The following is an 11,347-nucleotide window of genomic DNA, read 5'->3' on the forward strand; positions in this document are numbered from 1 at the left end:
GCGTCTCTATTTGTGGTGCCTCTATATGTCTCAAACTGACTTAATAACTTTGATAACTATGCACGTTACATGCAAATAGCTAACACACGCCTTATATGATGAAAATGGCTCCAAGTACATTCCACATGGGCCCCGATCGAGCCAGCACTTTAAAATGGGTGGTGGGGAGGCGGGGCGAGTGGGAGCGGGTGAGTGTGTGGCGGTGGTTGCGGTGGAATCCCACGCTGGCCGTCGTTAATGGTCTGCTCTCCAAAAGAAATGAATGAAAAGAAAATAGGAAGAAAAACTTCATATAAAATCACTAGGTACGCCAAATGAAACACCGCTTAACGCCAATTTATGCAAAAACGCCCCAGCTCGAATGACATAGAGTATTATGACGCTCCTATTTGCATCTCTCTCTAAATGGCGATAAATTTGTGTCTGACGAAGGCCGCTGCCTGCGGCCTCGGCTCCAATTCCGCAGCTGGGGCACAACTTTGAGTCTCTTGGGTTCTCCAGGCCGTTGTTCCCACTCATCACGCTCTTTCCAGGACCAGTCGACACATTTACCAGTTACCACAGCGTGCCATGGCCACTTCCGTCGCGATGCTTACGTATGAATCACGACGTCGACGCCCACATTGATCTAGTGAGTTACGACCATTTCCAGCTGACGAGGATCTATCGGCCGGCAACAGCTGATCGTCCCAGACAAGGTACAGTAGCCGTGTGAGTAATATCACCGGATGAGCACGTATCGCTTTGTGTATACTTTATAGCTCTACTATGGAGTAGCGAAACGTGATAGTGATCCGCCGGCAGTCTCATCTTCTCTATTGTTGTGCACCGATTTGCGACGGGACAACGCAATGGTAGTAGAACTTGATTTGTTTATGGGCAGTGCATAAAAAGTAGCCAATGATTTCTGTGAATGCCCTATTAATATTATATACGAGTATGTGCATTACTAGAAATTATATGACTTTTAATGCCCGCACTTGTTGGGTCCCAGAGTGTGGTATCATCCATGACCATTAAGTCATCCACCACGGCGTAGCCAGGCGACGCCTCCCTGATATTTGGGGCAGCAGGGTGATGAAATTGTAATTATGGGTTGCTTGTTTATTTCTACATTTGCAGTGAATTTCACAATATGAGAACAATATAGGTTCGTATGCGAGCTCAATATAATTTAACTCGCGTTCTCGTTGAAACGTGCTTCCTGAAGGTAATAAGCACTGCCCAACTTATTTCGCCGCGTTTCATGTCTAACATTGTCCCATCTGTGTGATGGCCATTGATATCGATATGGGCGGAGCGGTGGGCGCGTCCCGCAGATCGCCCGGGCCCTGCCGGAGCGGTCGTACAGAGGCGCTTCAGCCTTTCACACGGGCGCAGCACGTGTCGGGTCTAATATCTAAGGCTAGAATCATCCCTAATCGTTGTGACCACTAACTGTATAACAAAAAAGTAAACTAATGAAGGAGTATATGCTCTTAGCCCTTGACTCCGTAATTACATTGCATCGGTAGTACGACTCCACAATTGCAATACATGACAAGTGACGAGCGCCGAGCTGGCAGCTAGGTAGCCGTGCTGTATCGGGGCCAGTTTTACGATGCTGTTGTTTTTAATTTATTACCACCGTGCTGCACTATATAGTTTACACTTCCTAGGGCGGGTGGATTGAGGCGAGGTGTACATCTCGGGGCTATCTGGAACTTATCCGAGCGTCCCGCCTGGTAGAAGTGCACGGCCCCGCGCTCGTCTGTGTTGTTACTGCGTAGTTCGGTCGGTGGCGGCGAGATTCACTACACCCAGGAATGTTCTGTGACGCGGCCCCTCCTCGTACTAAGTCGAGCCTTGATGCGTATGCCTCTGCTGCAGGGCCTGCCCCCGTACTATACTGTACAGTGGCTCCTACCCAGCTGCTTCGTACAAATATAGTGTGGACAAATTCACAATACAGAGTCCCCTCTGCTAAAACGCCTAATCCTGCGATTGGGCATATATTTATATGCTGCATCCTAGCAACCGTCGTCGCGACTCGTAGCCTGCTATATACCGTAGTATGATATATATAACATGAAATCACATAACCCAAGGTACCCATTAATCGGTGTACTTATCGGAGGGAGAAATCATAGTGTTTACTTGTGACAACAAAGACGTGCCATCTTAGGGTTGCTAGTCGCGTATCTGACCGAATCATGTACACCGTGGCTATAGATGCAGATTACAGAAACCACTTAATTATGCCTCAAAAATAATGCGACCAATGCTCCTGTCCACTTCATTGATTGGCGCCGGTGCGTTCTCCCAATAGCGAATTAATAGATCTTATACGAATACATTCCTTAATGTGCTCGCACGAAACAATCATGTCTTGATCAGCCTAATCGCTCATAGCGGTCGTATGTCCCGCGCCCAGCTGACTGCTGCGGGCGGCGCTGCTACTGGCCGGACGACCGGGTGACCCTGGGGTACGCCCCGGTCCGCTGGACACCCCGGAGCCGTACCACACTGCGCGTCACCTATTTGTCCCATGCGTTAGCCTGGCGAGGGGGTGGGGGGTGGGGATTTAGCGCCGTTGGGGTGTCTCGGCCTCGCGGCGGCCCGCTGCGCTCGCGGTCCCGCTTAGCCGGGAGTACGCGGTGGCGGTAGGCAACTCCTAGAGCTCTCCCTACCCTTCTTCGGTGTTCCCAGTGGGAGCTCCTAAATCTCCCGTAGCTTGACTCGTGCCTGGCCCCGTCGTCCTAGCTGTGGTTACCGGCGTTCGGCCATATTATGGCATCTGAGTACGGTGCACGTTCGGGCAGTACCCCGGCGCCGGGCGGGACATAGACCTCTGCACCGTATAGTATCAGACACTCAGTATTAGCAAGTGTACTCGGCGTATAACTTGTTCGCGATCATCCGGATAATTTTCTATATTTGCATTCTATCGACTCGCATCTTTGCCGCGTGTGATTGTGGACAGTAAGCGTACACGCGGCGCTTTCTTTCCTCTCGCTCTGCTGTCTGTCTGGCTGGCTCAGTCCTTCTCTCGCTCTCTCTTTCTTTCTCTGTCTCTCTCTCTCTCATCTCTATCTGCTCTCTCTCTATCTCTCTCCTCTCGCTCTCTCTCTCTCGTCGCTCTCTCTCTCTCTCTCCTCTCCTCCTCCTCTCTCTCTCTCACTGCTCTCTCGTCATCTGCTGCTCCTTCTCTCTTCATCTCTCAGCTCTCTCGTCTCTCTCTCTCTCTCTTCTTTCGTCTCTCGTCTCGGTCCGCTCCCTCCCTTCCGGGCGCTCGGGTGTTGCAGTTATCATAGGTTACCTTCGCTTCCTCGGCTCCCTGCTTCTCGTCCCTCCTCGTCTCTCTCTCTCTCTCCGGTCTTCCTCACGTTCCGGCTGGCGCCCTCGCTCTGCCGCCCGGTTCGCGGTCTCTCGCCCGGCTCGGCCTCTCTCTTTCAGCGTCTGCTCTCTCTCTTCCTCGACCTGGATCTCTCTCTCTCGGCTGTCCCTCTCTCTTCTCTCTCTCTCCTGCGTTTCTTCTCTCTCTCGCGTCGGTCTCTCTCTCTCTCTCTGCGTCCTCCTCTCTCCTCGCCTCTCTTTCGACCTCTCTCTCTCTCTCTCCTCTCTCTCTCTCTTGTGATGTCTTCTCTCTGTCTGTCACCTTTCCTCTGTGTTGTATCTCTCACTGTCTCACCACCACCTTCTTTCCTCCTCTTTCTTCAGTCTGCACCCGTCTCGTCTTACTCTTTTCCCACTTCGGCTCTCTTTCTCTCTGCTCCTTCCAATTTCTCTCTCTTCTCCATTTTCCTCGTCTCTATCTCTCTCTTGCTCTCTCTTTATCTCTCTCTCTCTCTCCTCTCCTCTTCTCTCTCTTCTCTCTCTCTCCCACCAGCACACGCGCGCGCGATGGCAAGACAAGTGGCAGCTTTTGATGCAACGATAGTAGAGTGTTCTAGTGCGACGCTGCGCTGCCGAAGCTACCATGTGGCGACGCCCGCCTTTCACTTAAGTGATGCATTTTCTCCGCAAAAGCGGATTGAGCGCCTGCGCGTGTCCGGCACACCCCCTTACTTAATCAGTCTCGCGCGTCGGCACGGACATGCTCCAGTCTTCCTCCCGTCGCTTTGCTGGCTCCGCGGTGCTTTGTTTCGACGGATGCGGTCGGCGGGACGGGGCGTCCGGTCGCTGCGGGGGTGGCATCGTTTGTGTTATATTACTTCCCCGTAAGTCCTGGTCGTAATCGGGTGTCCCTCCCGCTCCCGCTCCCCCGTACCTTATGATGTCAGCTTGACGGCTATCATTCGCTCCGGGCTCGTTCCTCGGTATCAGCCGCATCCGCCTTTCGCCGACCTATTAGCCGAGGAAACCGAATGCCACCCTCGGCTTTTTGCAGCTCCCTGCTCCAGCACTGGCAGCGCTGTGGCCTTGCGCGTTAGATATGGCTTTGCCATTCTATTTCTCCGCTGCTCTTCACCATGGTGTTATCCACCGACCTCCCCCGCTCAAACTACGCGTACCACCGCACCTCCAGCCTCACGCTTCGATGTTTTCACGCCAACCCTTCCCCCAGCGCTTTCATGGCTTCCATCCCATCCCCCAGCGCTTACATCGAATATGCCGCGCTCTACCCGGTCCCCACGGCTCGGCCAGTTCGGGCTTCCACCTCCACCCCCCACGCTTAAATACGAATCCGCTTACCCCTCCCCACGATCGCCGATTCGTTCCACCTACTCCTACCCCCCCCGGTTGCTGACTTGTTCTACCCACTCCTCCCTCCACGCTCGCACTGGCTGTCCACCCACCCGACCGCTTGACAAAGGTCAGACATTCTGCCGCTACCCCTCCCCACGGACGCCATCTTCGGCTCCACCCACGCCCCTCCCCCACGCTGCTATGGCTACACCCACGTCCCTGCTCGAAACACTCTCCCAGATGCTCCATAAACAACGTGCAGCCGTTCGCACGCCGGGTCACTTTCACTTCGCTTCGCGAGGCGGTAGAAATTAACTTTGTGTGATACACAAGCCTACTTCCTTTGCTGTCCACGGACGACCATCCTACTCAAAAAGATGGGCCACCTCCCCAGTCTGAGGCTTCAAATTTATCAGGATATTAAGCAATAACGCATGTCGCTTATTTTTTAAAAGATCATGCCCGTGTAGTAGGATATCTGGCCGAGAGAGTTTTCGTGGTGTGGGACAGTGTAGGGCCGTGAAAAAATACGCCGGCGGTCATCCGCCGGCGCCGAGGGCCGTGCTCTGGACACGAACTAGTTGTATAGCAGAATTTTCAGGCGAGTCACCACGACTCCTGTATATTGTGAAATCAGGCGCGCAGTCCCGGCCAGTAAAATCAGCAGTATTTGACTTCCGGGACTCCCGCACATTTCCACCCTTGCTGTCGGGAAGTGGTGGGATGCAGGTGCGGAGCGGGTCAGGGAACGGCTACCGTGGACAGGCGCCGAGTAGGCGTGTGGGAAGGATAGAGAGTGCGGGGTCGTCGGTGAAATCGGGCTAAACAGGGTGGCGGCAAGGTAGGAGAGGTCTGTGAGGGGAGCGCGGAATGGTAGTAGGCGGGTGGGGAGGTAGGGGGACGGTTGAGGTTCGGGAAATGTTTTAGCGGGCGGGGTGAAGTGTTAGGTAGAGGATCCTGCGTCGAGCGGTAGTCAGGCGATCAGCCAATTGGTTAGGCGCCGCGGCGTGGGAAGTAGGACGAGGTTTGGGGAGCGGTCGTCGGGCGAAATGTGCTGCGCGTCGCCGGCCCCGCGTGAAGCGTGCGTGCGGCCTCCGGTAGGACGAGGTTTGGCGGCCCCCGGTTGGGTCGGTCGGCGGAAAATCCCATGCTGGTCTACCGGGTATCGCACTCGGGTTCAGTGGGTTAGTAGAGTGCTGAGGGGAGCCGTGCCCGGAATTGGTAGCGTGGCCGTGGCATGGTGGGAAGGTAGCGACGCCCAGTTCTGGGGGGGCTCGGGACAATGCTCGTGCGGGCGGGTGGAACGTAGTAGAGGTGTGAGGGGATGGAAGGTCTAGCGCGCGGGGGGGCAAGTAGGCGGAGGTTTGGGAGGTCGCCGGGAAATGTCTAGCGTCGGCGGGGAAGGCTGTAGTAGAGGTGTGAGGGGATCGCCGCGAAATGTCTCTAGCGGGCGGGTGGAAAGGTAGGGGCGAGATTGTTGGGTCGGAAATGTCTAGCGCCGGCTCGTTGCCCGATGGCTCCGCCGTGGAGCGTAGGAGAGCGTGTGAGCGGAGTCAGGGAATTGGTAGCTGGCCCGTGTGAAGGTCACGACGAGGTGTGGGGGCTGGCGGTCGCGAAATGTCTACGGCGGCGGGTGGAAAGATAGGAGACGTGCGCGGTCAGGGGGGAAATCGAGCCACACAGGTGTGGCAATTTGAGTAGAGGTGTGAGGCGAGCCGGGGGAAGGCCTAGCTGAGCGGGGAAGGTAGGACAGGTCTTGGGGTGTCCCGGAATGCTCTACTGGAACGGTCGGGAAGGGATAGAGAGTGCTGGGGTTGCGGTAAATCGGCTGAACAGGTGCGTGGGAAGTCTAGGACGTAGGAGGAGAGGCGGGAGGGTCAACTGGCGGCGGAATGCTATCGCGCGCGGGTGGAAGTGGGGATGTGGGGGTTGGAAATGTCTAGCGGGCAAGTGGGAAACATAGGAGAGGTGCGGGGTCAGGAGGAAATGGGCCAACAGGTGGCGGCAAGGCTAGGAGAGGTGTGAGGGGAGCCGAGGAATTGGTAGCGGGCGGATGGGAAGGTTGGGAGAGGTGTGAGGGGTCGGAGAATGTCTAGCGGGCGGATGGGAAGGTGGGGGAGGTTTGAGGGGTCGGGAAATGTCTAGCGGGTGCGTGGGAAGGTTAGGAGAAGTGTGAGGGGAGTCAGGGAATTGGTAGCTGGCGGGTGGGAAGGTAGGACGAGGTTTGGGGGGTCGGGAAATGTCTAGCGGGCGGGTGGGAAACATAGGAGAGGTGCGGGGTCAGGGGGAAATCGGCCAACAGGTGGTGGCAAGGTTAGGAGAGGTGTGAGGGGAGCCGAGGAATTGGTAGCAGGCGGGTGGGAAGGTAGGGGGAGGTGTGAGGGGTCGGGAAATGTCTAGCGGGCGGATGGGAAGGTTGGGAGAGGTGTGCGGGGAGCCGGGGAATGGCTAGCAGGCGGGTGGGAAGGTAGGACGAGGTTTGGGGGGTCGGGAAATGTCTACCGGACGGGTGGGAAGGATAGGAGAGGTGCGGGGTTGTCGGGAAATCGGCTAACAGGTGGTGGGAAGGTTAGGACGTAGGAGAGGTGTGAGGGGAGCCGGGGAATGGCTAGCGGGCGGGTGGAAAGGTTGGGAGAGGTATGAGGGGAGTCGGGGAATTGGTAGCTGGCGGGTGGGAAGGTTGGGAGAGGTGTGAGGGGAGTCGGAGAATGTCTAGCGGGCGGATGGGAAGGTGAGGGGACTCCTCGGTTTAAGGAAGTTAAAGGGAAGCGTGAGTGGGCTCGGGGAAACGCTATTAGGGACCAGGGTTGAAGAACCCGCGTCGGGGGGTACCCATCGTACGGGAAGGAAGCTCAAGAGAGACGCGCGCGTGAGCGTGAGCCTGCAGCAACGGCAAAGGCGAGCATACAGCTATAGGAATGTATATCTAGCGGGGCGTGCGGGGGAGACGCAGCGGCAAGGGGGTCGGGCAGCGGGTACGTATAGCGCGGCCCGCCGCTGCTCGGCGGCGGTTCGTTTCTCACAGCGGCATCCCGCATCGCCCTGCCGCTCGTCTCGGCTGCTCTGCGGCTCCGGCGCGGTGCGGTGCGGTGCGCGCGTGAGAACTGTGCTGCGAGTGCAATCGCGCGCCACCCGCGCAATTGGGTCAGTGTTGGTAACTGGACCGTGGGAGTGCGCTGCGATCAGCTGAGAGTTTGTTTAGCATTTGATTCTCAGGCCCGATCTCTCTCTCTCTCTCTCTCTCTCTCTCGCTCGCTCTCTCTCTCTCTCTCTCGGTTTCTCTCTGCCGCACGCGCGCATTTATAATTCGCCGACGTCGACGACGCGAGCGCATTTTACACCGTCATCGTCATCATCGTCGTCATCGTCGTCATCGTCGTCATCGTCGTCATCGTCGTCGTCGTCGTCATCGTCGTCGTCGAATAACAAACCATCTGACCGTCTCCTGTCTCCATCTCTCCACTTGCAGCCGAGCGCCATGATGTCCCACCGCGACCCTTGACCCCGATGTAGCTACCCGTTGCCATGGCAGCCGAGGGAGAGGCGAGAGAGGGTGACTTCACTGACTTGGACAACTATGAGTTGTCACCGACGCCGATCGGTACGGGCGCGTACGGCACCGTGTACCACGCGCGCGAGCGCACGACGGGCCAGGAGGTGGCGCTGAAGGAGATACGCGTCGTCGTCGCCGAGGAGGGCATCCCGCTGAACATGATACGCGAGATCGCCGCGCTGAAGAAGGTGGACGACCTCAATCATCCGAACATCGTCAGGTGAGTACGTGCGTATAGGTGGTGGAGACTTATAAGCCAAACTTAATTAAGCCAATAATGACAGTACGGGCTGAGATATTATCATTATTAGAGAAAGAATACTCTGCTTCATAGAGATACAGGTGACGCTGACAGCAATATTAAACTACAGATCCGGGTTGCAACACAAAACTGTTATTTACATCATACATGTACAATACAAACCTGTATAACTGATCCAGAGACGAATCGTGTTTGTCGAGCGCTCTGCAACAGACATTTGTCCTTAATTTTTGTAATTCTGCCAGTTGTGTGCTGTAGTCTTCAGGACTGTCCATAGAACTGTAAGTTCCAGCGATAAAGTTGGCTAACGGGCGATGTAAATCAACTTCAGAAGCCTTCTTTAACGGCATTGATATGATTGCTGCCATCTTGCCGGTGACTGTTTGCTCACGTGACATCAAGATCGCTTTCGCATGATCCATTATGAAACAGGGGGTGTAAGGTACACATGCAAATAGTAAGAAGAAATACTTTTATTATGTTGAAGTTGTTAGTATTTTATTAGAATGTTAAGAAATTATATTTGCGTCTCTACTTCCTCTATATGTCTCAAACTATTAATAACTTTGATAACTATGCGCGTTACATGCAAAATAAGCTAACACACGCCTTATATGATGAAAATGGTCCAATACATTCCAATGGGCCCCGATCGAGCAGCATTTAAAACTTTTGACCAATCACGTATTTCGTGTTCAATCCCACGTGGTTAAATGTTTGCTCTCAAAGAAATGAATGAAAATAGAAGAAAAATTCATATAAAATCACTAGGTACGCCAAATGAAACACCCTTAACGCCAATTTATGCAAAACGCCAAGCTCGAATGATAGACGTATTATGAGCCTATTTGCATCTCTCTAAATGGCGATAAATTTGTGTTGACGAAGGCGCGGCGGCAATAGTGCCACTACTTTGATCTCTTGGTTCCAGGGTTGTCCATTCATGTCTTTCCAGGACCAGTCACACATTACCAGTTACCACAGCGTGGCCATGTCCACTTCGTCGCGATCTTACATATCAACGACGTCGACGCCACATTTCTAGTGAGTTACGACCATTTCCACTGACGAGGATCTATCGGGAAACAGCTGATCGTCCCAGACAAGGTACAGTAGCTTTATAATATCACCCATGAGCATATGTTTGTTATAGCTCTACTATGATAGCGAAACGTGATAGTGATACCGAGTCTCACTTTCTATTGTTGTGTACGATTTGCGAGGAGGGGACAACGCAATGGTAGAATTGATTTGTTTATGGGCAGTGCATGAAAAAGTAGCCAATGATTTCTGTTGAATGCATAAATTATATACAGTATGTGATTACTAGAAATTATATCATTTTTAATGCAGTTTTATGATTAAGTTGTATAATCATATGAATAATCTCCACAAAGCACCTCCCTATATTTGGCAGATGTATAAATTGTAATTATGGGCTTGTTTATTTTACATTGCAGTGAAATTTACAAGTGATAAGCAATATATGTTCGTAGTAAATAATTTAATCACGTTTCGTAAACGTGCTTCTAAGTAAAAAACTGCCAATTATTTCGCCGTTTCATGTCTAAATTGTATCTTGTGATGGATTGATATCATATGGCAACTTTGGCAATGGTGTGTGCCGATCGAGGCTTACAGATTTACAGAGTACGTGTCTAATCTAGAATCTAATCTATACCACTAACTGTATAAAAAAAAAACTAAAAGATAATGCTCTAGCCCTTGTCCGAAATGACATTGATCGTGTACGAACTCCAAATGACAATGTACATAGACAAGTGGACGATCGAGTGGCAGCTAGTACGTGCTGTATGGAGTTTTACGATGCTGTGTTTTAACTGTTATACACGTGTGCATATAAGTTACACTTCCTACGTGATTTACATGTACATCTGTCTATCTTAACTTTCCACGTCCGCCTGGTAGAAGTGCAGTGTGTGTTGTTACTGCGAGTTTAGTGTGGGCGAGCATTCACTAACTCCAGGAATGTTCTGTGCGTTAATCACCCTTGAACTTGCTAGGGCCTGCCTACATACTGTAAGTGCCCTACAGTGTGTACAAATATAGTGAAAACACATACAGAGCTCATCTAAAACCTAACTGCGATGGGCATATATAGTGCACCTAAACCGCGTCGCACTCTACGAGGAGGCATCCCGCCTCAACATGATACGCGAGATCGCACCCGCGCTGAAGAAGGTGGGACGACCTCAATCATCCAACATCGTCAGGTGAGCTACGTGCGTATAGGTGGTGGAGACTTAATTATATCTATGTCGCTCTCGCTTGCTATTGCGTGCGTTCTCTCTTTCGCTCGTGTGTTCGTCTCTTCTCTCTTCTCCTCTCTCGCCTGTCTCTCTCTTTCTCTCTCTCTCGCTCGCTTTCTTATCTTTCTCTCTCGTCTTGATCTCGCGTCCTCTCTCTCGGCTCTCTCTCTCCCCCCTCTCTCTCTCTTCTCTACTCTCTGTCTCTCTCTCTCTCTTTCTCGCGCTCTCTTTTCTCTTTCTCTTCTCGCTCTCTTTCTCTCTCTCTCTCTCTCCTCTCTCGTTGCGATCTTCGCTCCCTCTCTCCACCGGTGCTTTTTGCTGCGCCAACATTTACCATTGTCGATTTGTCTTTCGCTCCCTCTCTCTCTCTCTCTCTCTCCGTGTCTTTTCATCTCTCTCTCTCTCTTCTCTCCTCTTGCGGCCTTCTCTCGCACGGTAGCTTTTGCTGCACCAACATTTACAATTGTCGATGCAAAGCATGGTCCCGTGTATGTTCATTATATACACCTACGCACAGACTCAGGCAATGCCACTTATGCACACACACACACACGCACGCACGCGCGCCCACACACACACACACGCCACACACAC

The 11,347-nt window shown here is 52.9% G+C and overlaps 1 protein-coding gene across 1 annotated transcript in view; it reads right to left on the minus strand.

The window, feature by feature from the left end:
* The window catches only part of LOC106806097 (programmed cell death 6-interacting protein-like), a 31,470-nt gene extending 22,612 nt beyond the window's left edge, over nt 1–8,858 (minus strand). The window contains exon 1 of the mRNA XM_014807951.1: nt 8,646–8,858. Coding sequence (XP_014663437.1) covers nt 8,646–8,851 — 206 coding nt within the window. The 5' untranslated portion in view covers nt 8,852–8,858. The remainder of the gene's footprint in view (nt 1–8,645) is intronic.
* Nucleotides 8,859–11,347: the final 2,489 nt, after the last annotated feature.

Source organism: Priapulus caudatus, unplaced genomic scaffold (assembly GCF_000485595.1).
Source record: "Priapulus caudatus unplaced genomic scaffold, Priapulus_caudatus-5.0.1 Scaffold142, whole genome shotgun sequence".
Lineage (NCBI taxonomy): Eukaryota > Metazoa > Priapulida > Priapulimorpha > Priapulimorphida > Priapulidae > Priapulus > Priapulus caudatus.